Source organism: Anopheles aquasalis, chromosome 2, assembly GCF_943734665.1.
Source record: "Anopheles aquasalis chromosome 2, idAnoAquaMG_Q_19, whole genome shotgun sequence".
NCBI classification, from domain to species: Eukaryota; Metazoa; Arthropoda; class Insecta; order Diptera; family Culicidae; genus Anopheles; species Anopheles aquasalis.
Genome location: NC_064877.1, coordinates 54,985,262 through 55,013,022, shown reverse-complemented (window position 1 = coordinate 55,013,022; position 27,761 = coordinate 54,985,262). Strand labels below are relative to the sequence as shown.

Genomic DNA, 27,761 nt, shown 5'->3' with positions numbered 1-27,761 from the left:
CAATAATGCGTTAGAATAAATTTATCATTTTGCATACGCCATCGCACACACATCGTACAGGGTCGATGTTTGGAGCATCTTAGCTTCATCGAGAAAATCTACAATCAGTGATTTGTAAAACTAAACTAGTTCTTCCGCCGGTAATGTCTCCCACTGCGCTTTAACTGATCCATTTCATTCAGTCGGAACAAGATTATATCACCGAAAATGAAGATGTTTCTTTCAGGCCCAAGTACAAGCTTGTGTTGAACGCAGTTAGATGCAGTTTGCACAACACAGCCAAACAACAAACACGAAGTGAAACAACGCTCCATCGGAGTGATTTTTGTCCCTATTGTTCTACCTTTTGGGTTCTTCGAGGCTACTTTTTGTTCCTCTCATCAGAAACGAAGGCTACCGTTGTTTCTTGGGTAAGAAGCTAAAGGTACGCAGTAAACCTAGCACTAGCCACCATATTGTGTCCACACTCTGCACAGACCCCTGTATGAGACGTGTGGTGTTAAGATAACGGTAAAACACTTAGTAGAAGAATGTACGATATATCAATGTAACAGAAACGAATGCCGTTTTGCTTAGCAAAATTGAAAATGATTTGAACAATGAAAAAAAAACCGAAAAAATTAAAATGTTTCTCCTTATAGTTTCAAAACACCCAATGTTAACGCCGCCCTCATGGTCAGACTGTTTTTTATCATAAAACTGTCAGGAAGACAGAACCGATAAACCTGTTATAATTGGTAGAAATTTAAATAGGAAGTAAAACTTACAAATGGGATAAAAGGTTATTTAGTTCTCACCAACATAGGAATATGGAAGAGGCAAATGTCTAAGGCTTAGCCTCTATAACATAATTATGATAGTAAAAAGAAGTGTAAAAATGTTGAAGTAAGTAAGTAGTAATAGGATCGGTTAAATAATCATAAGAAATTGATGCCGTACGGCAATACGAAAAAAGAAGCACTCACCTGATCTTATCGAGGTAGGAGCTGCAATTTGCTCTAATCAAGAAGCGGAAAAAACATCAGACACGCATCGTCTCAATCCGTCTCCCGCTGCTAACCGTCGCTTGGTAATTCCATGTAGCGCAAAGGATCGGACGGTCCGGCGTTCCTAAAACATTTTCAATTTTGATTTTCTAACTTCAGGACTTACATCTGTTGAAAGCCAGCTTGGAGCCTCTATCTGTGAGAAGAGCAGTCAGTCAGTGCGCACTTTTTGTCGCTGCGCTCCTCGAAGGCTTCATCGACTCCTCGGCGTTACTTGGGGCACTGGACATTCCTGTTCCGGCACGTATCCTTCGTTCTAGCGTGTTCCTGTTGGTCGGCAGAGCTCGGACAATCTCTGGTCGGTGGAAGCTGTTAGCGTTTGTTGCGCAGCAGTTTAATTAAAGCTGAAATTATCAATTTATGATCATCATTAGAGTAAATCATCATCATTAGAGCAAATTTCTCTAATAAATCGTACATTCCGACAATCTACCTCAATTGCCTAATTTAACAAACGGATTAAAATATGACTATCTTGCTATTACAATACCTATCCTCCGGCTGCATTCCTTTGCCTGCAAAACACAATTTTCACAAAACTGTATGCTCTTTCGTTATATTTCATCTGGACGCCTCACTAATCCACAAACCAATGAACTTACCTCTACTTTCAAGCACGTGTTCTGCGAAAAATACGGGCACAAAAGAAATCCACATCCAATCGACCGAATTTCTCTCCAAACCGCCATTTTCTTTTTGCGCCTTTATTCGCGAGAACAATAACGACACACTCTTTTCCACGAAAACGGTACGGTCACTGGGTTCAATGTTTTCCATGAAACGAACTTGTTTCTTGTTCGAACATGTATTCAGTGTAACTAAATCAGCTTCACTAATGCACAAAATACCCGCACAAAACCTTTTGATTTACGCTACACAAAACACTGCACTACAATTCTAAACGATTTCCACTTTTCTGACTTTTAATCAGAGATCACAAAAACGAGTCATTTTCACTAAACACCGCATGGGGCCGCCTGTCCTCAGCAAGAAAATACGCGGGCTGGATGATTACTCGGGAGCCTCGTTTTTCTGGCTGTTTCTAGTTAATTTTCCACGCGGTCGCCGTTGTCCGACAGTTTTTGTCGATCTCCCTTCTCTTTCTCGGACTTCTCGCTTCTCGGAGGGGCATTCCGTTTTATCGATTGACCGTTTGAACTTGCCAGCCTAGTACCACTTGGCACAACTTGGTACCACGTTGCGCGTTCCTGACAAAGACAAAATTCGCGCCGCTTTTCCTTTCGCCAGCATGCACCGGAAAATATGTTTCGGAACTATCTTACTTTTCTGGGTTGTTTTAAGCAATTATCAATTACTTAACTTTTCTATTACCCCGTTGACAAACCACATTTTCCATACAATTCCGCGCCATACACATTCTCTCCTGTTAAGCCGGCGATACATGAAGCGTAAACTCTCGTATAAACTCAGAGTGTAATGCCAAAAAGTTTACATTTGGCGTTTACACGGTGTAAAAAAGATTATAGGGCCACGGAGCATAAATCCTAGCGTAAACGCTGTTTGCAAGCGATTTCCCTCACTATATTTCCTGTTTATGGTTTGCATTCATAGTAAGTGATCATTACTAGCGTTTTTAATCTTTTTCTTCGGAAAAAAGATCCTATTTTTCTCACAAAAGTCCATAGAAGGTCAGTATAATTCGGATTACACGTCTCAACCCGGTCATGTAAACATTTTCAAGTGTAAATTAATTTTATATTTAAGGCAGGAATACACGAAGCGTAAACTCTCGTATAAACTCAGAATATAATGCCAAAAAGTTTACGCTTCGTGTGGCAGGCATAATCGCATAAAAGTTTATACCGAAAAGCCGGCGATACATGAAGCGTAAACTCTCGTATAAACTCAGAATGTAATGCCAAAAAGTTTACGCTTCGTGTGGCAGGCATAATCGCATAAAAGTTTATACCGAAACGTCAAATGCAATTACATTCGGGCACCTGCAATTACACTATGCTATTACATCAATTACATGCGTTTTTGGCCACAAAAAACATAAATCGACGAGATAAGTTGATTTCTGAACATCTTCTTTTATATTCTAAGATGTTTTTACTGTATATTAGCAATTGTAGAATATTCAATTCATCATAACGCTACGCTTCATGTTGGTGCTGTGTTTATGCTTGCTTTTACGCTCGGATTTACGCTCCGCCGGTCTATAATCTTTTTGACATAAGTATAATCTTTTTGGCATTACACTCTGAGTTTATACGAGAGTTCACGCTTCATGTATCCCCGGCTTGAAAATAATTGATGCCACGAAGCGCGCTTCAAATTGAAATCCCGCTTCAGCACGACCCGAATACGCATCAACAAAACCAAGTTCAAACAACAGGTGGTCATCTACTCAAAACCACAATCGCGGTGAAGATATCGAGGAGGATTCGCTGTGGCCGTTTAGCCGATAAAATTTGGTGCCCGCCAACGTATCAAAGAACGCGTTTAGTTTTAGTTTTCGTGTTCCCGCGGTGCTTGTTTCAAGTTTAACCAGTGTAAATGCTTGTTGAAATTTTGTGATGAATTGTGAGCATTACGGTGGCTGTAAAGGGAAATTGTGATTTAGAAATCATTTTTAAAATATCCACCAACAACAACGTGTCTGCTTGTTCCCCCGCACGGCCAAGCAAACGCACACATCATCGTCGTCGGCGAGAACAACAGCGAGGGAAAGCGGCCCCGGCCAAATTCATCTAGCGCAGCTAATATCGTGTTGTGTGTTCGTAATTACGCCCGATAAAAACGTGCACCTTACCGGGCACCCGTGCGGTCTGATATCACCAGCAATAGGAGAGCGAAAGGCTTGGCCTTTTGCCGTGTGTCCTGTCCTGTTCCGAAGGCCAGGCCTTCAGCTACCTGAAGGTGGCGTGTGTGCTCAAGTGTCGCCGTGGTTTCCGTTCCTGCTGCCGTCCCAAAGGAGCAGCAGATACGTGAGGTCGGCATCGAGAATCAGCAAAGCCAAGAGGAAACCGTTACAGGGCAACGGAGAAACATGGAAATTAACACTCGAGGAAAGAAAGGCGGCCCGCAGTTGGATCTGAAAACAGTGGAGATGGTAAGTTTACCTGTTCGGGTACCTGCCCTAGAACGGAATTTTATTTGAAATTAATGGTACAAGCATTTATAGTTAGGCAAGGTAAATGGCTTCATGCTTATGATGAACTCGATTTGGGGACCAATTCTCGTTACGCGGCGGATGTGCGGCGAGTTCTAGAATGCTGGATTGATGGCAGATCGATTTCCAATCGAATTGTCATTTCCCACCATTTCCATCTCGCTCGTGGCCACCACCCTTAGCGGTTTACTAAAAATAGCTTCTGCCGTGTCACTTTCGTGTCCTATAATGGGCCAACCCATCTCATCCAACGTTACAATCGAACTCGTTCTGGATCAAAATTGACCCTCACCGCTTCTACACCCTCCGTCACCCAACCCGAAGGAAACGTGGAACGAGCTTAGAGTTATGAATGAGTAAACAGCAAACCCAAAAAAACATTCAAACCAAACCAGCAGGCACACAGGTCCTAAAAAGTGTCGTACGTGGTTTTCGATGGAACTATTTTTAAATTTCATTCACAAGTCTCCCGCTTGTGGAAGGCCAAGGAATGTCCGGAAATTGGCAGGTAAAGACGTCACCGCAAAGAAGTGTCGCAATTCGCGACTACGTCTCTACGGAATATTTTTGGCACCGGCTACTACGGTCGCACTTTCCTATCACCTACCTGGAGAACCTTCAAAAACTCGGACCAACCGAGTCGAATGTCGCGAAGGTCATCAGATCAATTCGAAATTCGTTTATTCAGTTCCGCCCTAATCGCGTGAGATACTCGGTGGACCGTTACAACGACGATAAACAGACAGGAAAAACTTATAACCAGTTGCAACAGATTTCAGACTGGTCACTTCCGTCAATAAATTGGCTTCTTTCCGAAAATGTATTTCTTTCCGACGAAGCCAATCTCTTCGTTTGAGGAAAAATGCGGATGCATTCTGATCCGGAATAAGGCGAGTGAGCGCACTCGCAATCGAAGTAGTAGTTGAAATCATCGTCAGCGCTGTTCGCACGCTCTTTGAACACGAGAGAAGTAGCCGCAGATGTTTGCCCAGCGCGTAAACAAACAAATTCCGTTAGTTTCGATGTGATCCACCAGCTCCTATGTAATAGACACTTGTTTTTCATCTTTTAGGCTCGCTAAATCCGAGATATGGGAGAAGGATTATCGCTTGATGATGACTGATGGCAGCGCTTTCTGCCCATACGATGGATATGATCTCATTGAAGCGCATCTCATTTGTATTTTAAGAGATTACCTTATGGCCACATCTATCTCGTTCGCGGTAGTGAGTCATTACGGCTTCTACGTAGCACGTGGTACGTGTAAAGAGCGCCACTTGTTTTGGCGCCCCGGGCGTATAACTCACCTACCTATAGAAGCTAGAAGCCGGTCACAATGCTTTGGATTTAGCGGAGAAACTGCACATTCACCGGTGTGTAGTAACGACGCGCGATAAGACGCTTCGCTTGCGTACACGGTACTCTTATCAACGCGCAAAACTCCCTTCTCCTCGCATCATTCGCCTCTGAGTTCGGGTGGCCGGGTTGCCGGATGGCCTAGGGTGATGCATTCCATTTGCCACCTTGCGGAGCGCGCCCTTGACTGGCTCGAAACTATCAGCAGTGATGCATGAACCCTCTCGGGGAGGCATTAATTGACACCAAACATACCAAGCGGTGGTAACGCATGGAGCGCCACGACGCCACCCTGCAATGTCATGTTTGGTGACCTTTCGTTCCGTTGCTCTCTCCTTCGTTGTGCGGCCAACAAGACACAACGGCGACTGGTGTCTGTTCACAAACTTCTCTAACGCTCGTCGCGTGCCTTTGCACCAATTTACCTTAAACTAACCGAAACGATGTCTAGTTTACACAATTCCTGTTCGTGTATTGTTATGTTCACCCTTCGTAGCATATCTTTTCTTACACAAGACTTTGACCAAGGGGGGGGGGGGGGGGCAAAAGGGTGCATCGGTATCGTGTGGAAATGACACTGCGTTGCTTACAAATAGATATAAAATTGCCAAATTGCTCACGTGCCCTCCTCGCCTGCGCCTAACGATGGCGACCGAGCGGGTTAAACTTTCCACAAATTGATGGTTAAGTAGTGGTGCTGGAAAACAGACGTGAAGTGGAGATCGATCCCGAATTACGATCAACGAGTCGCGACGACTTCCTTCATTCTTATCAACCTCAAATCAAACCGATAATTATTTCTGTCAACCCGGATAATGCTGATAAGGTGTGTTTCCTCAGCTATAGAGTTCTTATTTCGATTAAAAGTATCAGATTCTAAGAATACTACAAATAATTTGATTTTTTTTTCGTATGTTTTACACACTTTTTGCATATTTCTGATGGTAAAATTTTGTAGTACGATCTCTAAACGACAATTTGTTGAGCGGAAACCATTCTATCCTGCCCTTTTTTACACCTTAAAGGTAAACCCGTGTGGAGCACGGTTAAGCATCGTGCTATTGACCGAAAGTAGTGATGATTGAAAAGCACTACATTTAGTAAATCAGCGATATTTGCACATTACAATTAGACATTTTAATCGTATCCCAAAATAATAAACTATAGTGATCAGAAGTAGTAAAAGAAGGTCATAATTAGAAACTGTTAAATGGAACTGTCGCTGAGGGTTTAGAACGCTTTTAGCAGCTTAGAGTTTCCTATTTTTGTATTTTTTTTTTCTTCTTCAAAACAGTTTGATTGTAGCGTCGATTCTGATACTTTCTCAAATCAAGAGCAAGTTATTTGCACTTGTGAAAAATTTAAAACGCATCCTAAAAAATGGATACATTCTAAGACAGATTCATTCTAAAACAGTATCAAAAATGCATTCTAAAACAGATTCAAAAAATCATTTTCGTGAAATATGTTCCAGAATGCTGGCAATCAAAAGGTATGCCCTGATGTTCGAGTTCTTCATGAGCCCCATCTAGGGAAACAACAAGTTTTCCCACAAAAAAGGTGCATTAGCATAAATTAATTATTGTCATTTAGTAGAGGTGTGATCACGTTTTAATTTATTACTGTTTCCGATATCCCGTGAACTAATTACAACATGACACTTTAGAGAATCCTTTTGTCAGTAGCGCCATTTCTTTATGTAAAGCACAACAGTTCCGCGATGCTAGTATAAGCGTCCGACTCCCTTTACCGGACGCACTCCCTTAATTCAACCACGAATCCACGATGTCTTAACGGCAAACCTGCTCGACACCACCGCTCCAATGAGTGTCCTTAGAGAATCTCACTCCACCTTGTGAAACTGTTTATTGCCCAAGGTGTGTCCACGGACGCGGGCTTCAGAGCTTCCATCCTGGCGATGGGTAGAGCAGTGTGCTATGATTTACGCGTATTCATTTATTATGGCCCGTGGCGTAGGGAAAGGTGAAGCAAGCTCTGAGCTTCTGGGGCTTGAAAATTGATTATCGGTCGGAGCGTGTCCCTGCGTGTCGTCACGTGTTGGGAAGGTGGAGTAACTATTAAGAAATTATGTCTCTAGGTACCAAGGGCTCTAGTTCTTTCTAGAATCTCTCCAGTCTATCATGGAACTACAAACACATATGAACCCATCACACACCGAGGCAGTGGCAGTGGCAAAAGCGCTCCTCTCTATGCTTGGTCAGCACAAATGGAAAGAACTGATGGCGGCAATTCACGGAAATGTCACGCTAGTCAGACTGTCGTTTATCCTCATTTTACATCCGCCCATCGGAGGCCACAGTGTACGTGGAACTGAGCTTGTGCATGCCAGCATAATTGCGACAATGCTGGGTGTGTTCGATGACGATGAGCTCTAGGTCTCCGGTCCGTCGAAAGGAGGAAAGGATTAAAGCCAGGACGCGCCACAATAACCAGCTCGAACCGCAGCACGGCTCCACCATAAACTAGGCCACACAGGGACAACTGTAAGGACATTCAGCAACCACAGGACTGTGGTGGATATGGCGTGCAATACTCGACACACTTCCTCAGCAGCCCGTGCGTGTCGATAATGGATTTTCCTTCCCCACGCACTCGTCTGTCTTAGTGTGTGTCCTGGTGGCCGACTTTTCACAGCTCCACCTTTGATGGCCTTTGCTTCACTGTTTATCGTTTCCGTTCTGGTGCTCCGCCGCGGGGGGTTTGGTTGCTTCCTGTTGCACCACGGTGCATCGGAGACCTCCACGTGGTTTCCCATTTTTAAAATGTCACACAATCGGACATTCTTCGACGGTCCAATCTCTCGCTCTCTTACGTTCCGTTGTAAGACACCGCCGAAACCGTCTCTATTGTGTAGCGCTACGTCACATTGTTAGAACATTCCGACGTGGCCGTGACGTTCCCAGTGGCCTCGCTATAGACACATGGCGTGTTGGGTGGTTCATGGAATTCCTACACACTCGTCATCGTCATCAGCGTGTCCCAGAGGCTAGACGACGATGACTCACAGCCTCGACGAAAGGTCGCATCCGCGGCAACGCCAACGCCCGTTATGTCACCGTCTGCGAGCGTCGAACGCGGGCATAGAGCATGGCGTGGCGTGTCGTGGCGAGAATGTACGGGTGCTGGCATTTTAAAATGCCCTTCCCTTATCTAATTACAAACTAATGTTACAGATCTAGCGGAGTGCGTGTCTCTTTGAAGACCCAGAGAGATGGGGTCTTTAAACGGGTTTCTAGCAAATTGGTTTCAAAGATAGGTAAGGTTCGGTTGTTATACAATCTATTTGACGTTGTGAAAAGAGTGCAACGGTTTCCCCTGGGTATCGCCTGGGAAGTGCACCAGGAAAAGGGCGCATTCATACTAAGACAATACAATTCTCTTCTGCTGAACAACAATTGTTGAACAATTGTTCAAGAAATGAAAGATGTTGTTTTGTAGGGTTTTTTTTTATCGATGTAAATTATTCGTTGGTATTATATATGAATTATTGAACTTTATCTTAGATGTCACCATCATTTGCCCTCCAGTTGCACACCATCTCCGTTTCAACTGTTTTTTTTTATACATTTCTGATACATTTCTTGAGTTTCCCTTTGCTGATTGTCCAATATAAATCGATGGAAGGAAATTGCAGACAATTGCCCAATTGAAATCCAGAATCACTGATAGTTTTTCGTATAAAATTGTCTAACTTACAAAGGCTCATTGATGAACAAATTAAGGGAAAAATCTTTTTCTGTAAATACTCTACTTTGCACATTTTTTATTGAACGATGTCCCAATGGTGGAAACATTTCATTTGTCCCTACAACTTGGGATTCCATGCTAAATCATCATCATCTTACGAGGAAATTTATCTGCTTAAAAGAACTAAAATCTTCGATTTTTTTAAAATGCAGTTGAAGTGTGATCCATCAAACTGCATGTTTTGTCAATCAAACGTTGATCTTGGGATCTTTTGCACTATTTTATGGTTTGGTACGATCTGAAACCTTCCCCCTAAAATATTTGCCAAACTGTGATATTATCCGTCGTGAGTTGTCTGCCCAAATTACACTCAGACATTCTCGGTTTATTGAAAACTGTTCCACTAAGTTTTGTCTGCGTAGAATCGGGCATATGCTACACTTCTACGTCTGTTTTATTTTACCAAATACAACGTATCAATCCCATAATACCGTTTGAATATGGTATTTTAAGTGTCGTTTAGAAATTTCAAAATTTTATGATGGTTTAAAAAAAAATTATTTTCCACAGTGAGTGTGCAGATTTTGTTTTCGACTGTCGTGTCAGCATCCATGATAACTTTTGAAGGTATGGTCCAAAATTTGTACCAATAAATGATCCGACTATTTACAAGTAAAACAACATTAACATAGTTTCAAAGTGGTCACCAAGGTCCATGCGGTGATTAAAAACGTGTTTCCAGATTCCAACTGAAACAGGCTTTAATTCTATTTCAACGAATTTGCTGACTTGCAAGTTAATAATGACCCATTGCACCACTCTGTAGCCCTCATTCAGTTGTAGTGTTTATAGAAAACTGTTAAAGCAGGTGAGGGGTGATTGCCGAAGAAATGCATCTTTTCCTACCTGAGTTTCGTGGAAGCGAATTTATGCCAAACATCAAACGATTGAATTCCATTCCAATGCGTGGTGGTTAACGTTAGTTTTTTCTTCTACTTTGCAACGAAACATCTGGAAACGAAACATGATCCCTTCCCCAATCTCTTCGCTGGCCGTGTGTTGCTCCTCAGCCCCCCACCCCCTCACTTCCAGGTAGTTATTAGCCGAAGCACGATCATCAAACGGTAACTACTTCCGCACTGCTTCGAGAGGAATCTATTTTCATTTCTCCTAGGTGCAGGCATAAGTGCAAGCCACCAAACCTTTCCGCTACCGTTCGCTCATTGTTATCGCTACCGGGTGAGGACCGATGGCCTACACGCATGGCAATAACTTTGCGAGCGTGGTGGGTTTGTAGAGATTTTCTTTCAAATGATCTCGCTCTACCCACCCAATGGTAATCATCGATCGACGATCGGTGATCATTAGGTGGAAATTATACATTTATCTTAAAAGGCACTGGCACGGGCAATATTCTCGAAAGATCGATCGATGCCCGATCACGACAGCACACAAGATCGACGGAAAAGGGAGAGAAAATGAAGAAAATTCTCTCGCGGGATGTGCGTAGCGGAGTGCGCTCACGATCAACGATCCACGATCGACGATCGTTCGCGAGATAACGCACACACCGATGCACACCTACATCTGGTGGTGGTGGTGGTGTTGCATCGTTTGTTTACCTTTCTCTCCGTTCCGTGGTTTCTCGAAGGAATCACAACAAGTGCACGTTGGAATGCTGCTGCGTTCCGCGCCGACTCGCGGTAATCGCGTTGACACTCGGTTGGTCGAATTTAAATATCCCCTTGGTATTGGTACGCACACCGCGCACCGTAGTCGTCGTCGTGGTGACGTTGTACAGCTGTGCGCGGTAGCAGCGGCCGTTGCCGCCGCCAGCTCTGATGTCTGGTGCAAGTTGAAAAGCGGCCTTCGAAGGCATCGAAACGTGTGCTCCTCCGCTCCGTGGTTGCTGTTAGCGATCGCGTAGTGTGCTGCGTATCGCGGGAGAGAAAAAAAAACCCGCACGTTAGTCCCCCTGGGACTGGAGCCATTGTTTACAGTGATGATAACGGTTTGAGACGTCGCTCCCCCCGAGGTTCACAATCTAGGAAAAATTCAATCAATTAACAGCGACCACTGCAACGCCGACGACGACTCGCTCGCTTGTACTTGCTCTGCAATCGATCATGCTGTTTGCCGCGTTGAACTGACAGCATCAACATCAGGCTGCGCGATAAGCGAGGAAAAGGTGTTTGTGACCAGTGCAGCAGGCGAAAGCGAGACGTGCGTTAATCGCCACAGTTGCCTACAGTGTCCCCTCAGTGGCCACCACGTCGTGGAACGCGAACGAACGAACCGTGCCGCCGTGTTGCTTCTTCGCGACCAGTCTCGGAACCTGAACCCTCCCCGCCGGGAGGTAGTGCAGCGGCATTGCGCCGCCGAGTGCAATGACCGGTGGTGTGGTCAATGCTGGTGTTCCAGTGCCACAGAAGAGTGTTTTGTTCGACAACAACGTACGCATATTAACCGCTAGCGGCCCGTGAACGTGATAGACAACCCACCAAGTTTGTTGTGGCCTTTCTCGCGGAATCGTGGAATAACCCAGCAAGAAGACCTCCGCTGAACTCCGGCGAATCATCGACCAATCGAGCCCCATCCAGGCCTCATTTTTGGGTGTTGATTCGTTCTTATCGTGGGACGCAGCTGGTGGCGCCGCCGCCACACGTAATATCAAGCTCCACTGGTGCCGTCTTCATTTCCTGGTTGATCCTGGCTGGGGGCGGGGAGGAATGGCCCATTACACACCGAAAGCGAAGAAAAGCACCGGCAGCATGATGAAGGCCATCTACGAGCAGCTGTACCTCAATTGTTCCACCATCCGGAAGCTGCACTACGAAGTAAGTCGCCGAGAGAGCCCTCCGTTTCGTGTTGAATGGGATCCAAAAATAAGTTTTCTTTGTCCGCCACCACCCCGTCATCATCTCCTCCTCATCGTCGTGGTTGTTGTTGTTGATAAAACAGGTCATTCGAGCGTAAACAACAAACCGTGAGGTCCGCTGTAGATTTTTCGTACTACTTTTTGGTGGATGTTAATGGACGATCTTCCCGTCAAGAATTAGCGTCTTGTTGTGCGCGCCTGTGTCGGTCAAAACAAATGCTAATCTGGCGCGTACGTCGGTCTCTGTTGAACCGATTTACGCCGTAAAATTATGTCAACCACCCCACCAGCTCCGCAACAGGTCTGGTGTGCGATTCGATTTTTCTCATATGCTCCTACGACCCTTGTGTATCGTCGGAAGCCAGACAAAATCACCACCAATGTGGCCCACATTTCGTTCAGCTGACGGCAGGCGGAGAACGGAACTTCCTTCCAACGCGAACATGTGACACGCGGGTGGTGCAACTAACATTGTAGTTGTCGTTTCTCGAGGAAACTTCTCGACCGCAGGTGGACGAATTGTTGATTCAGCTACACAACGGCACACACCGTGGAAGGTTGTCGGTTGCACTTGACACGGAGGGTGGCTGGTTGGCTTCTAGATCCGTCCACTGCCATTGTGTGAGGTGTAGCTGCAGCAGGCAGCACTCGGTACTGTACTCGGTTAACAGACTGCCACTAATCAGTGGTTGCCATACATCGCACTTGAAATGGATTTCGCTATTTAGCGACAGGCCTTCCTTCCTCTCTCTCCCTGTCTCTCCCCCTGTCTCTAATGACTCATCGGCACAGTGCGTTGGAGTGTGTTCCAAGGTACTCGACAACAACAGAACAACCACCCCCCCGGGTCCCATTTGTTCGGATAATAGTTTACACAAACTGCGTATCGTTTGTTGACGCAAACATACATTGCAAATCACAGCCTGCAATAGGCGTTGGAGAAGAATGTTATCATTCAGGAGAGGGGGAGCTATAGAGGTACACTGCTGGTCAATAAAAGAGGTAACAGTATTTATGCTGCATTATTTGATCACTTTTTCAAAATACAAAGAAAATTCAAAAAGGATTTGCAAAGAATTTGTTGATTATGATAAAAGTCAGTTAGAAATATCTGGCCAATAAAATAGGTAAATCAGTGAATAAGAGAAACATTAATTAACTAACACGGTTTTCATTTGCTTACATTAAAAATCAATATGTGATTCCAACATTAGCCAGTATCCCCCGTTGTTTTGAAGAACTTTATACACTCTTCTAAGCAATAGAATCGACTAAATCCTGACAAGTTTTAACCGGAATGGAAGACCGGATGGCAGCTGCACTGTTTTCCACTTTTTTTTTATAAAATAACAACTATTTATTCAATAAATAGCAACAGTTACATTAGTATCACAATTACATTTACAGCGAACATACAAGGAGACCTACGTCGATCACGCTATCATCATTGGACATGATAAAGAGGACGTAGTTGGCACAAAGACGTAGTACAGCTGTACGTTTAGCCGCGCTAACGTTAACTAGCTCCGGGAAACGAAAACAATTGAACGAAAACGCATATCCAGGAGCGAGGGTCCGCACCTTTTCCTGCAACAGGTCCCAAGCATCCTTGACACGGGTACATGACGCGAACTTGTGCTCGATGGACTCGGGACAGTTACACCAAATACACGCTGCACTAGACATTCTTCCGATTTTTACACAAAGTGCTCCGTGGCTCACTTTACCGTTGGCCAACATATAGAGGGCCGCACGCTGTTCTGACGTCAGGTCGCTGTTGTGGATGTTCTTCCATACCTTCCTCCAGCTGGATACTCCCCTGGTTTCCACCTGTATCCTAGCTGGGGGGAGCAAATTAACCATAGCCTGACGCAGTGAACGGGTCGTTGGTGCTGTTCTTAGCGACTGCGGAACGTAGGCCAGATTCTGGATTACAATCCGTAGGCAAGGGTATGAGGAAGGCACTGATACCAGATCGGGTGGGTTGCTTGCCCACTCTATGTGTTGACCTCCGATTGTTAGGCAACTACGTTCTTTCACGTACCGATTCGTTAGCAACACCGCCGTGTTGATCGCTGGCACATGCAAGTTGAGGCCTCCTCTATGGTGTGGCTGCGCAAGTTGCTGGAGTGGGACACGGATTCCTCCAGACCCGTTCCAGAGTACCGCTCCGATGATGCTGGTGACCTTGGCTACGTCCTTTGCTCGGGCGCTGCATATCGACGCAACATACCATAGCTTCGGCAACAGGAACGTGTTCAGCAGGACCACCTTCTGCAGTAGGTTCAGATCTCTGATTCGATGCAGCCACACCATATGCCGGAATTTCTGGATAACAGTGTCCCAGTTGTGACCTGTGGCCTCTCTTATGTTGTTAGAAAATAATATTCCTAGTAATCGGAGACGCTCCACAGTGTTAAGCCATGGTATCGAGAGTCTTTCTTCTGTTGTCACCAGGCCAATATCCATACCCGTGGTCTTCCTCACGTTGAGTGAAGCTCCTGAGCATGCTCCAAAGGCCTCGATCGCAGATCGCACTTGTTGGATAGTTGTTACGGAAGTACTCACCACTGAGATGTCGTCAGCATATGCATTGACCAGGTCATTCTGGTCGCTGCAAATACCTTCGAGCCTCTTAATGAGAGGGTGCAGGTACAATACAAACAAGAGCATCGATAGTGGGTCGCCTTGACGCACGGATCTTTGGATCGCAAAGGGTTGGGACAGGACGCCATTTACAAGGACGCGGGAGTTGGAACGCTGACTGATGATTTTTATCAGATGTGCGAATTCCGCGTTGAGACCTAGCGCCTTCATCGTTTCGACGAGAAAATCTCTGCTCACTCGGTCGAAGGCTTGGGAGAGGTCGAAGGAAACAAGTTTCCCACATCGCTTCTTTCGCCTCAGATCTATTATTCGCTCCTTCACCGAGAGCACCGCCTGGAAGATGTTTCCAGGTTTGTTGCAGCATTTCTGGGTTGGCGATATGACATGCCATTTGTCTACAATACCCTGTAGTCTTTTTTTCAGCACTCTGGAAAGTAGTTTGTAGTCTGTATTTAAGAGGGAGATTGGGCGGTAGGAAGACAAGGTGGATCCCCCCCCTTTTTTCCCCACCAGAACTACTACTCCGTCAACAAAGCTCTCGGGGATCGTTCCGCTTCTGGCCTCATTAAGTATGAGCATGAGTTCCCGCCAAATAACGTGCAGTGTCTTGCGGTAGAATTCTATTGGTAAACCATCTGGCCCTGGCGACTTGCGTGGTGACGATTTTTTAATCGCATATAGCACCTCTTCAACCACTAATCAACTGAGTTTGAAAAATGTTGTTCGGTCAGGAGTCAAGAAACTGACTTGGCCAAGGCAAAACTGACACATTATTTCCAACAAACCATGATTTAATGAGTTATGATGTATGGTTTGGATCGTTTTCCTGTGGAAATTCCCATCTTAGATGCATGATTTCTTCTGCGTGAGGCAGCTTTACCTCTTCCGCAATTGATTTATGCTCGAGAGCATTCATGATGCCTTTTATTTTCAAAAGGGGACCTACACTCTAGCGCGAAAAGCATCCCCAAATCAGTATGCTTCCACCACCATGTTTTACAGTTTTTTTTTTGTGAAGCGAGGATGAAATTCTTTGCCAGCAGGTCGTCAAACATTCAGCTGAGTCCGAAATAAAGAAATATTTTAATTGCGACGCTCCATAACATTTTACGCGTCTTTTTGGTACCTTGCCAATAACGATATTGATCTGCACAATGTTTCCTCATCTGAATTTTGTTTTTGTTCAATAGAGGCGATTCGTCCTGGTAGATTAACCTCTTGTAACCGCCAATGGACAGTTTTTTGGCTAATAATATCGTTTATTTTTGAGCAAGTTCTGCTGCCAAGTGCGTTGGCGATGCTTTTGTACATTACGCCTTCCTTTAGCAAATTTTCACAACATTTCATTCCTGGGGGTGGCAATGAGTGCTTCTGGCAATTCTGGGTGTTCTAATAAGAAACAACGATTTGTATTGAGTTCACAATTGAAAACACATTGTAGCAAAAACAACGGAACCATTCTTTTCCATAAAAACGGGTGAAATAATAGCGTATACAACGAATTACCTATTATTTTGACCATGTCAAACCAGACTATCAAAGTGCTATCAAAGTGGGCGATAATACACATCTCACTTTTGAGTAAACTATCACCAAGAGGGCTAATAAATGTCGTAAATTAATGTATGAAAGTATTGCTGAACATTGCATGTACAGTTTTTAGAATATAGTACAAATTACAGCTATTACCTATTTTATTGGCCAGCCGTGTAGGTCCACGCTAGCGGCGCATCGATGACATTGAGTACACTCCTCGAGAACTAACTTCTTCACACTTTTTATCCACACCGGAGGGGGGGGGGGGGGGAACACACGTGCTGGCTCTGGAGTCCTTGACCACTTATTGTGAGATGATGCGTCGTGGTTGTCGTAGTCATCATCGTGTTGTTTTGTTGTGCAACGAATTCCGCTCACAATGGCAATTCGTGGACACACGAATGTGTCTCTGGACCCGGAATCTTGTGCGTCCAATAATGCTCTTTAATAGCAGCCTTATTATTATTATTATTGAGTCCACTTCATGGCCAGAAAGTTCTTGAATCGTCGTTTATGATGGAATTTCTCGTATATTCTCCCCTTTTCGGTGCACTGGGCGGCCTTTTCGGTGGGGGGCGATCATCGAGATGAACGATCTTTTTGGAACGATTCCCACAAATCGCTCGAATCCATCACCGTCCGCGATCATCACATCAGCGATATGAATTGCTGCGCGTTGTTCGTGCGTCAGCAGCGTACGGAACATTCTCGGGGTTCTTAAGGGGCGGCCACAGTTTGCTTCCACGACCTGGATCCACCTGGCCTTTCTTTGTGATTGCAATCGCGGGTGGTGAGGAGCGATGCAGCGATGAGCGTCGTCGATCCATGACCATCAGCTGCTGCTGTTGACGGTTTGATTGACTCATTTATACAAACAGGAAGAAGATGCACTGACCGCCCTCATCTGCATGACACTTTGGGCAGCCATCGCCAAGCGGGCCAACGGTTTGGGGATTGATCGATTATTTATAGGCCAAGCGATTGAACGGTGATTCGCTTTTTCAAATAACAGCTGATTGTGATGATGGTGATCGTGGCGTAAGAAGGCAAAGGAGGGTTAACTCGGTACGTGATCGGTGTGGGGAAACGATGGAACCATTTTATTCTTCAGTCCGGAAGAGACGATAAGGAACGGCGGAATGACTACCTTAAACCAAACTAGATAACATTCAGTTCCGGGGTCTCAGATTAAAATAAAAGGAATATTATCAGGTCAAACTACTGAAAAGATCGGGAAAATTTTGATACTTAATTTGCCCTTTTTAAAAAGAATCAAAACATTACATTTAAATGATCAATAAATGATCATTCTGTTAAATCCAAAATCGTGTTATAAGCGTCTTAACGTGCAATAAAATTCTTCTCGATCGTTTCAAAGAAGTTCACAAAAGATAAGAAGTGCCAGATCTCTACTTAGCAAAATCAGAATAGCGATTGTTTTAGTTTTAAAGGCCTGAAAGATTCTAACGTTATCACAAATGGAATTTTCCCCCTTACTATACATAAAAAAGAACACAAAATTTATCGTTGCGGACTTTCAGTTTGATTCCTCTGGCTTATAGTGAATCAGTGAAGGTATTTTATTTATTTATTTATTTATTTGTTTAAAAATCTTGTCTGGTACTGCAGCAAATAAAAATCGAATATAATCGTTTGTTTGAATGGATGTTTCAGATCACGAAGAAAACGATTTCTTTAGTCGAAAAATCTTGGAAGTAGACGTGTAAATCAAATAGCTACGTACTGTTGTGGGAAATTTAATATAATTCTAAACTAAACAATATAAAATTAGCTCACAGTTTTTCACATAATACAAACAAACCGTAAGCCTGCACAGGTTAGGGAACGTGTTCTCTTTTGATAAAAGACATGTTCGTCATTTGCTTCGCACGTGACAACGTCTGCATAATAGTCGAGAACAAGAAAAAGTGTCTGAAATATGTACAAAGTTTTTGGCAGAACGTGAATTTTGTAAATCTCACATTTTACATTTTGCTAAATAAAGTAAAATGTGCCACAAACGTGTCCGCAAATGTTTCATAATCTGTAGAACCGGTAATGCATACGGTTCATGAAATACATTGTCTCTAAAGTGGACTATAATTTGATCACAAAATATTGAAACACATTCTGTGCCACACATTTCGCACTTCCTACATGAACGGTCGTTCATGACCCTAAACTTCAAGCAGCCTCGACTCCTCGACAATGCCAAGTCATCGCTTTTGCATACTCTCTAGGTTGGCTATTTTCAACCTCATTGACTGTTTGAAGAGCCGGCATTTGGAGCGGAAATCCCGGCAAAACATGACAGCCAACGTGTTTGAGGGGGGCCATGGTGGAAGAATGGCAAAAAAAACCGTCAGCAAAAAACATCATAAAAAGATGGGGTTTTCAGTGAAAAAAAGTCATTTAATGAGTGTGATTGTGGCGCTGTAAGGTCAGTCGTGGACCAGTTTTAGGACGTTTTTTTGGGATATTATTCCTTTTTTACTTTCGTTGTTTTGTAAAATTGTTATTAAATTGTGTATGTTTAGGGAAATGTTTTATGTGGACAAAATTTCAATTTTATTATCATTTGTTTTGATGATCTAATCTGTATTTCCATCTATTTAAAGTTTTAATCTAACAGCTATAAACGCTCATTCGTTGATCATTCACCTCGATCGAAGAAGGGATCGTCAGCAAACGCTATCCTACGTTCATTGAATTTCGTTTCAAGCATTGAAACTGTTCTGAAGTGTACAACCACAATTGAAATTGATTTTGCGTTCCCATAAAATGTCACAAACTCATATGCAAAAAGTGTCACAAACTTTGCCAATTTCTGCAGACGCGGTCGGTGGAGGCATTTGATAAACATTGATTGGTACGTGCGCGACGATAACGAGGAGTGTGGACATATACAAGTAAACAACCCCCCCCCCCCCCCCTTTACGCCGGCCAACGTCTGAATAAGTAATTGGATAGCCGGCGGACCGGTACACACTTCCACGCCGCGCGACGTCGATCACGCTGGTGCGTCCCTGGTATGCAAATGCTTTTGCTGTTGCTGTCGCGTGCGTGCGGTGTGCACTATTGCTTCGACAGCGAGTTTATGCATTCTTGGCTCGCCTCAACGGAAATGCGTCTTTAGCTTCGCAATGTGTGCACATTCCGATTCGCTGGCTAGGGTTCCTATTTGTACCGAGCCAGACGCCTAAACCAGATTCCGGAAGCATTCCGTTGGATCGCACGTCAATTAATAGATACACATCTTTTGATGCGAGGTGGAGGGAGCATTCTCGCATTCATATTATCAGAAGTGAGGCGCGAGAACGAAGTTGACACGCGAAGCAGTCTGCTGTCGCGGCTTCGACACTTTATTATCACCCCTCCTCTGGTTATCAAGGTTGTTATGGGTGGAAACTGATTCACACTGTTCCTTGTTTTACTTCTTCTCCCGCTTCTTCTTCTTTTTCGAGGCGATTGGCTATCAGGCCGCGACGAGTGCACATGTACTGGCGGAATGCAAATTCTCACAAGATGGTGGATGACTCGCGTTCGCGTTCCCCGCGAGCGATTGTCAATCAAGCTAACAATGCCCAACGCAAACAAGAGGTGCGCCACCACCCCCCCACCCCTCCTGCTGACAAGGAGAACGGTTCTATGTACGCATACAATCGCGCTGTGCTGATAAGATGAACTGCCAGTTATTATTTTGAATGTTTTTTTTTTCATTCGTTTGTTCTTTTTGTGATTAGTCAGAGAGGGCGCGTACTTTACCACATTACTAATAAAAGCGAAGGAGTGCAACCGCTTCTCGCCCACACCCCCATTGGCATTGGTACTGGCCTTCGAGATAAGATCTCCTGACCGAAAAGTGCAAGAGGTTGGCGCGCGGTGATGTTAGTCACAGCATTCGTTATCACAGAAAAAAGTAACTTTGTTTCGTTAGAACTCTTTTTCAGAAGACAATGTCGAGTAAAGTTAGCAACATTCAATACATCGTGATCGTGTCATAAATGTTTATGATCATTTGCTAATTACTAATTACTATTTGCTAATTAATTATTGCTAATTACTTTCACACAGTAAGGAAACCTGGCACCTTGTGCATGTTACCGAAATTAGAAGATTTCGGGAGCTTGTCCACGACGAACGAATTACTAACTAATGATATGGTAATGTCAATGGACGTGCTCATCCGTAACATTATCTTTACAAATTGGGCCATCGTAATGTCCATTCCCCTGCCTCGCCCCAAATCCGAGGACAAGTAATATTCCACTGATCATTATCATTCGTTCGGACGTGCCTGAGGCCATCCATTCAGGGGGCCGGACCATTGTATTCCGACGGGGAAGGTGACAGTTCGTGCTCATCATCAGTGCGCGAGCCTTTGATCATCAGTATCATTCGTGTTCGGCGACAACACAACAAGGGTGGAGGATTCTGTTGTCTCTCAAGATCGGTTCTGTTGATTTGAACAATTGAAATATGATATCTCGATTATCTAGAGCGCCAACAATCCATCAGATGCAGCGGGATTCTTTCTCAAGTGAACAACAAACTTTCTTTTTTTGAAACAAACTGCAATGTATTTGTATTTTACTACAAAGTCTACAAAGTCTAATCAAGTATCTTAATAAAAAACGAAAAATATACATTGTCGCATTTAAGGGGGGACTTCGGTATTTTCGGGCCAAAAATGGCCCGTTTTTGACGATTTTTTGTAACGTAACCGTTCAATTTTATTTTTTCAAATACATGGCATATTAATCTACAACTTTTGAAGAATATTTGATATTCTTTTGAGCAACATTCATTGAAAAATTAATCCGTGGCATCAAATATTAGTAGACATGTCGTCGAAAAGGTACTTTTTACGGTACCCATCGTAGGGACATGCCGGGTCATACGAAATATAAAAATAGATATTCGTCAGAAAGATTATAAGTTTATCTAGGTAGCCCCGGAGAGTTTTGTTATTTCTCCTATTTTTCAATTTTTGGCAGAATTTTGAAGTTCAAAAAGAGATGCTTTTTGCGATTCCGCCATTTAAAACGAACTTTACAGATTTGTTTAAAAAAAAGTATAAACAATTTTAATAATGTCTCGACGGGGCTACCTGGCAAAAAGTGTACAGATTATGTGTTAAAAATTTCAAAACGATCGGCTTAGTAGTTTTTACGGTACGATGGGCACCGACTTTGAAAACGTTGGTTTTGGGAAACGTTCTTCAAAGTAGCGAGTTTCATGGAGTTTTGTATGAAACGCGGATTTTCAAAAATCTGTATCTTTATCAGTTTTTCGTCGATTTATCCCAAATTTTTACACAATACTCTTGAAAGGATCAGCATTCAGAAAAAATGTTAAAATTATGTGTCATAAAAAAAATCAAATATCGAAAACACAAAATTATGAAAGAATGTTGAAAATGTTAGTTTCAGGTAAATTGTATTTTTTCTGATTTAGATCTAGAAAATGGTAATTAAATATGATATTTTTGAACGATTTTGGTTATGTTTTCATCGTGTAATATTACATTAACAAGACATTTTGAAAAAAGCATCGATTTTGAAGCGATTTTTTTAATAAAGGATACGAAACTTACTGTTTTAGGCGAGGAGACCGATGCAAAACATAAACATTTCATTATGTACGTAGACGATCGTAGAAATTGTACAAGGAATCACCGAATTTGACCAAGGAATTTGAACATCGAATAGCTCGCATTAAACTGCGGGATGGCAAATGAGAACGGCTTGAACTTTCCAAAGATCGTCCGGGAATAAGCGATAGACAGAAAGAGATTAGAACGTAAATTCCGTGACTAACGTGTGTCAGTACTACACGGTAACGTCCATCCACCGTAACAACTTCCAGGTGAAATAATATTTTTCCAATCAATCTAATCTACCTTCAGTTTCAGTTAACCGGAGCGACGGTGTCGTCTAATACGGGCTTCCATTACGAAAAGGTGCAGCCAATCACGTTCAGTGATAGTGAAGTTTGCTTTGCCTCGTTTTCCACAGACCCCAGCAACGACATTTGCGTTCCCGTTGGCAGCTGCTGCTGCAGCTTAGCAAACAGCAATCGATTAGGAAAGGGCTCCTCTGGTGGAGAGAGGGAACTTATGACGTACGTACACACCGAGCACACCAACCCCTCAGCGAAAAGATTAGATATTTAAAGAACGAATTTCGTGTCGATCAGTTGTAGCAGATAAGCATTTATATGATGGGAAAAAGGTGGATGTGATTATCACTCGCACACAGACAACGAACACAAACACACCTTCTACGGCAACGTTATCGCTCGATGGCGGTAGCTCGTTAGTTGTGGCAGTTCGAGCTTCGCCTTCTCCTGGACCTGGGCTCAGGCGCTACCGCCAAGAATGGTATTTGTAAAGAATTTTTCGGTTGTTTTTGAATCTCAGTAAGCCCTTTGATAACCCCACCCAGGATTGCGTACACAGTAGCAACGTCATCGCTTGAGCGAGATTTAATTATGTCCACGGAGAAGAAAGATCATCCGAAACGCGTCAAAGTGTTGTGGCCTCCAGCAGACCGACCGACCGACCGACCGGGGTAACGAGATAAGCTCAAGGTGCAGAGATTAGTAAATATTACCGGGGAGAGATAGGTAGCGCAGAAGCTGTTTTGCAATCTGTGAAACCCCATCGACTGAGAGGCGTCAAGAGAGGCGTCCCCGAACACTCCTGCTCACCACGGGCGCCTCCTACGATGGCGACAACAACACAACACCAGAGGGAATCAGCTCCACTCATCAACGTAGTGTGCTGTGTGCGCGCGCGCCCGCTCACTCTTACCATTTTTTAACTCGACGGCAACACGACACGACGTCGGTGGGGGGCGAACCGATCAGTATCCAGCCGGACGTTCTCGGCATCACTTCTCACCGCTGACGATCTCGGCCACGCGCGTGCCATATCTCGAAAGGAAGGACTCGAAGAAAACAGGAGCTCATCGACAGAAGGAGGATTGTGGTGTAGTGTTGCGGTATTTTTCAGGCCGGTTCCGCGCGTGATCTTCGTGTGAGGATGAAAGTGATCCTGAAAGCGGCATGGCCCACGACAAAGACCATGCAACGCCTTTCGGCCACCTACGGCCTGTATCCTTGGAGTTACGCTCAGTGCCAGGCAAGTGAGATATGCGCTGTCGTCGTTGAGGAAAGAGTGAAATTCAATCTCTACGAGGAATACGAGCGGGCTGTGTGCAGTGTGGTGTGCGTACGCTGTGCCAAATCAAAGCAACCATTTTGCGTCGCCTTGGAATTTCTGCTTTATTTTCTGCCTCTTTTCTTTTCGCTGTCGCCATTATTGATGATTTGAGTCACATAAATGTTAACGATCCTCGTTGATGGAACGGTATGAATCACGGTGGTCGCGGATGAACGCTTTCCGCATACTGCACCGCGAGTCAAGGAGAACACCAATTTGCCATGAAGACGAATGACGAGCACCACCACTACGGTGGATAGTAAATTAAAAAGTAAAATCGGAAACCTCGCGACAACAAAACTACTTGTTGCTCCGAGAGACGACGTTTTTCTATCGCGCACCGATCGATCGATCGCTCGATCGCGAACCCCTCTCCCACGAACTCTATTAATAAATGTAGTTCGATTGTGGCATTTTTGTTCTACCGCGCGCAGTGCGGTTTGCGAGCGCATTCGAAGGAACTGATCGAACCATCATCATCAGCTGGTTGGTTGGTTGTTCGATCGGTCCTGGTGTTGATGCTGTCCTTCGCAGTAACGCTTGCACCGTAACGTGTGCCCGATCGAGCGTAACGCGATCGCGATCGACTACACGTCTCTTGGATTGACCAGCGCGTCTAGAGTGCAATCGCATACGGAAAATAAGGGTTATCGGTGTGCCTCTCGCCTGCGTGTATTTGATCGTAATTCCGGTAGCCGGCTTACGCGGCTGGCATTCACCCAATCTTTATGACGCCGCCAACGGATACCAGCAGCACAGTCAGTAGGCCTGGTGTGTTGTGTTGTTGCCATCGATGCATCGCCGGTGAGCGGCGTTGGCCATAAACCTGAGTCATAAAGGCGATAGGGTCCAATGATCGATTATTGAAGGGTTTATTAGGTGCTGTGCGGTGCGGTGCGGGGCCTTATCAACAACGGTGGGTACCACGAAGTCTCTTTGTCTCAAGAGAAGAGAAACAACGAAACAATGTCACATTTTATGAGTAGTAACAGTGGTAAACTTTTGTATTTGCGGTACATTTTGGAGCGGGGAGATCGCCAGCAGTAAGATAGACACTCGATTAGTTGGGCATCGATAATGGGACCGGAAAACACGGATTTTGTTCGTTTGTCATATTGTTGCGGCTGCCGGGATCCGGGAACTCTCCGTTGTCCTAAGTAATCTCTGCGCCCTTATCCTTCACCGGTGTCTGTCATTCACGCATTCGGAAGACACCTTAGTGTTGCAATCGACTGGATTAAGCTGAGCCGCCCGGTAGCGATTTAGATTAAACGTTTTTTTTTTATCAATTCATCGTCGTTTGGTGCGTTGTCAAGCGGAGCGCCGGGTTGGATGTCGGAGAAGGGGAAACACATGGTACATTACTCATGCAACGGGGGGTGTTCTCTTTTACTAATGAGTTCATGATGCGATAGGGACAGAATCATGCAAGGATTAACAGTGCGGATTAGAAGGACGTCATGGGACCGAGACGGTGTTTTATCGGGGACGATGACTGCGGCGAATGATAGAGAATCGCGCACCTCCTGTTGACGGTTGAGGCTCACCTCATCGAGCTTCATCGAGTGTTACGGAAAATCCATCTTCATTGAAAAAGTGTGTGCCCTTCACGAAAGTGTAGAGTGAGCTAAGGCTGTCAATTGTCAACAATTGAAAGGGTTTTTAAGTCGATTTCCTTCTTATCCACTACAGTGTGCATTCCTGTTGTACAGTGCAAGCTCATTTGCGACGACTCTGGCCATGCACGCATAACTTTACGATGAGCAATGCCAATATGGAACTAAGAAAAATTCCGTTGAAACCACTCGATCATTCCTGTTCAATCGCCGGAAGCAAATCATCAACATCTCTATAACAGAATACATTTACAGACTATTCGCTCACAATCGCATTACTGTTTGTTGTAAAACATTGGTGGATTAATAATTTTCTATACTTGGTCGCTATTTAAGACTGTTCAGCTTTTATTTGTAACATGGGACATCATCAAATAAGGGAACACGGTACTCAATATGCTCGTGTAAACCAATTTTTAATTCTTGTATTTTTTGTAGGTTGCCAGTACTGTGATTGCCATTCATGCCAATTTTTACATCAAAATTATGATTAGTATTTGAGATATGATTTTTTTTTTGTGAAGTACTGAAAGCAAATTTTCGTTTTTTGATATTTCGAAATTTATTGAGCATAGAATTTGCATAAAATTGCGGGTGTGTTGCGGGTAACTAAAGAATGATGCCATAAAGCCTTTGGTGATTACGTTAAATTAAATCAAATGTTTTTTAAGTGGTATAAAAGACTTGCAGGATGGTCAGGCATGTGTTGAAGACGAAGAACATCCTAGGTGACCATCAACATCAATTGATAAGGCTCACGCTCAACAAATCAAAAATTTGGTGTTGGAAAATGGAAATTGGAAATTGTGGATCGCTTTTAGCAAAGAGGCTGTAGTACGATTCGTTTGGTGGTCAGAACTCAACTGATTCTTTATTCAGTGATTAGATGTGGTGTTAGTAATGTTAGCAGTGGTATCGTGTTTATTCGGTAATTAGGTGTGGTGTTAGTAATGGTAGTAGTGGTATGGTAATCCGCCACACTACTCCCCCCCTACTTTTTTTTTTTTTTTAGACTTTTTGGGGGACCTTCACTACGCGACCGTAACGTGTTCGGTAGAGCGCGGGCTCTTTATCTGTAGTGGAACGAACTTCTTCCGGCTGGACCGCATGTTCCTCGTGGTCCAGGAACGCTGCTTTCAAACGGTCCACCGAGATAGGTTTGCGTTTGCCTCCCATCTCCACGATATACACCTTTCCCCTGCGCTCCATCACGCGGTATGGGCCATCGTAGGGCTGAGTTAAAGGTGGTTTCACTGCTCCGACCCTTACGAAGACGTGGCTACATGTGGTCAGCTCTTTTTGCAGGAAGGTGCATGGCTTCGCATGGTTGCTTGATTGTTTTGGCCGGATTTTGGCCATGTCTGCCTTGAAGTTTGCGACGAAATCTGCTAGGTAGATTGCTTTCATGTCTTCCGTTTCCTCAAAAAACTCTCCTGGCAACCGGAGCGGTGTTCCGTACGTGAGTTCGGCGGTCGTCGCTTCCAAATCCTCTTTCCATGAAGTTCGCATCCCTAGGAGGACGAGGGGTAGAACCTCTGTCCATCGCGGGTTTTGGTGACACATTATTGCTGCTTTTAGTTGGCGGTGTACTCGCTCAACATGCCCGTTCGCTTGCGGGTGATACGGAGTCGTCCGTAGATGTGTAATGCCGAGGCGTTTCACTAAGGTGTTAAATAGCTCCGACTCAAACTGCCTACCACAATCTGTCGTGATCTTTGCTGGCACCCCGAATCGAGCTACCCAACCTTCGATAAATGCCTTTGCTACCGTTAGTGCTGTCATGTTGTGTATCGGAATTACCTCCGGCCATCGTGTAAACTTGTCAACGATTGTTAAACAATATGCTTTTCCCTCTGAGGGCGGAAGTGGTCCAATAAGGTCCATATGTATGTGTGAAAATCTGCTGTTAGGAACCAGTATCGGGGTTATTGTAGATTTGTTGTTCCGTTGCACCTTAGATTTCTGGCACTGAATGCAATGCGTGACAAACTGTTTACAATCGCGACGCAGTGCTGGCCAGACAAATCGCTTTGATACTAGTTTAGTTGTGGCTCGAATGCTCGGGTGTGCGAGATTGTGTATTTTCTCGATCACACGTTGGCGGAACTCTTGAGGCACAAAGGGACGGACGTCTTCTGCTGATGTGTCGCAATATAAAAGCGTTGATGCATTTGGCATTTTTAGTTGTTTTAGCTTTACTGACGTACTGTCTGGTGGACTTTTTAAGAACTTTTGTAGGTCGGGGTCGGTTTCTTGTAGCTTCGCCATGCTCTCAAAGTCGATCGTGTCACTGTCAATCGTTTCAATGCGACTAAGCATATCCGCTACGTTATTATCTTTGCCTGGTACGTGTCTAATGTCCGTTGTGTATTCGCTGATGAAACCTAATCTGCGTAGTTGAGTAGGACTAGCCCTTTCTGGTCGTTGACGAAATGCAGTGGTTAGAGGCTTGTGGTCTGTAAAAACAGTAAAATTTCGACCCTCTAATAGATCCTTAAAGTGCCGGACTGACTCGTAGATCGCATACAGTTCTCGATCATATGTGCTGGCTTTAGTCAAGTGAGGTGTTAATTTTTGCGAAAAGAAGGCTAACGGCTGTGACTCGTTTTTTTGTATTTGGTGCAATGCCGCGCCGATGGCTGACCCTGATGCG

General features: G+C 44.3%; 1 protein-coding gene across 3 annotated transcripts in view; it reads left to right on the top strand.

Moving 5' to 3' along the window:
• Window positions 1-3,456: 3,456 nt before the first annotated feature.
• The window catches only part of LOC126578295 (phosphatidylcholine:ceramide cholinephosphotransferase 1-like), a 32,264-nt gene continuing 7,959 nt past the window's right edge, over window positions 3,457-27,761 (top strand). Inside the window, exon 1 of one of the 3 annotated variants that reach the window (XM_050240738.1) lies at window positions 3,457-4,122. In XM_050240738.1, the coding sequence (XP_050096695.1) occupies window positions 4,060-4,122 (63 nt within the window). In that variant the 5' untranslated portion in view covers window positions 3,457-4,059. Of the gene's footprint in view, window positions 4,123-11,041; window positions 12,084-22,690; window positions 23,412-27,761 lie in introns of those variants that run through there. The other 2 variants (XM_050240723.1, XM_050240731.1) reach the window with 2 other exon arrangements.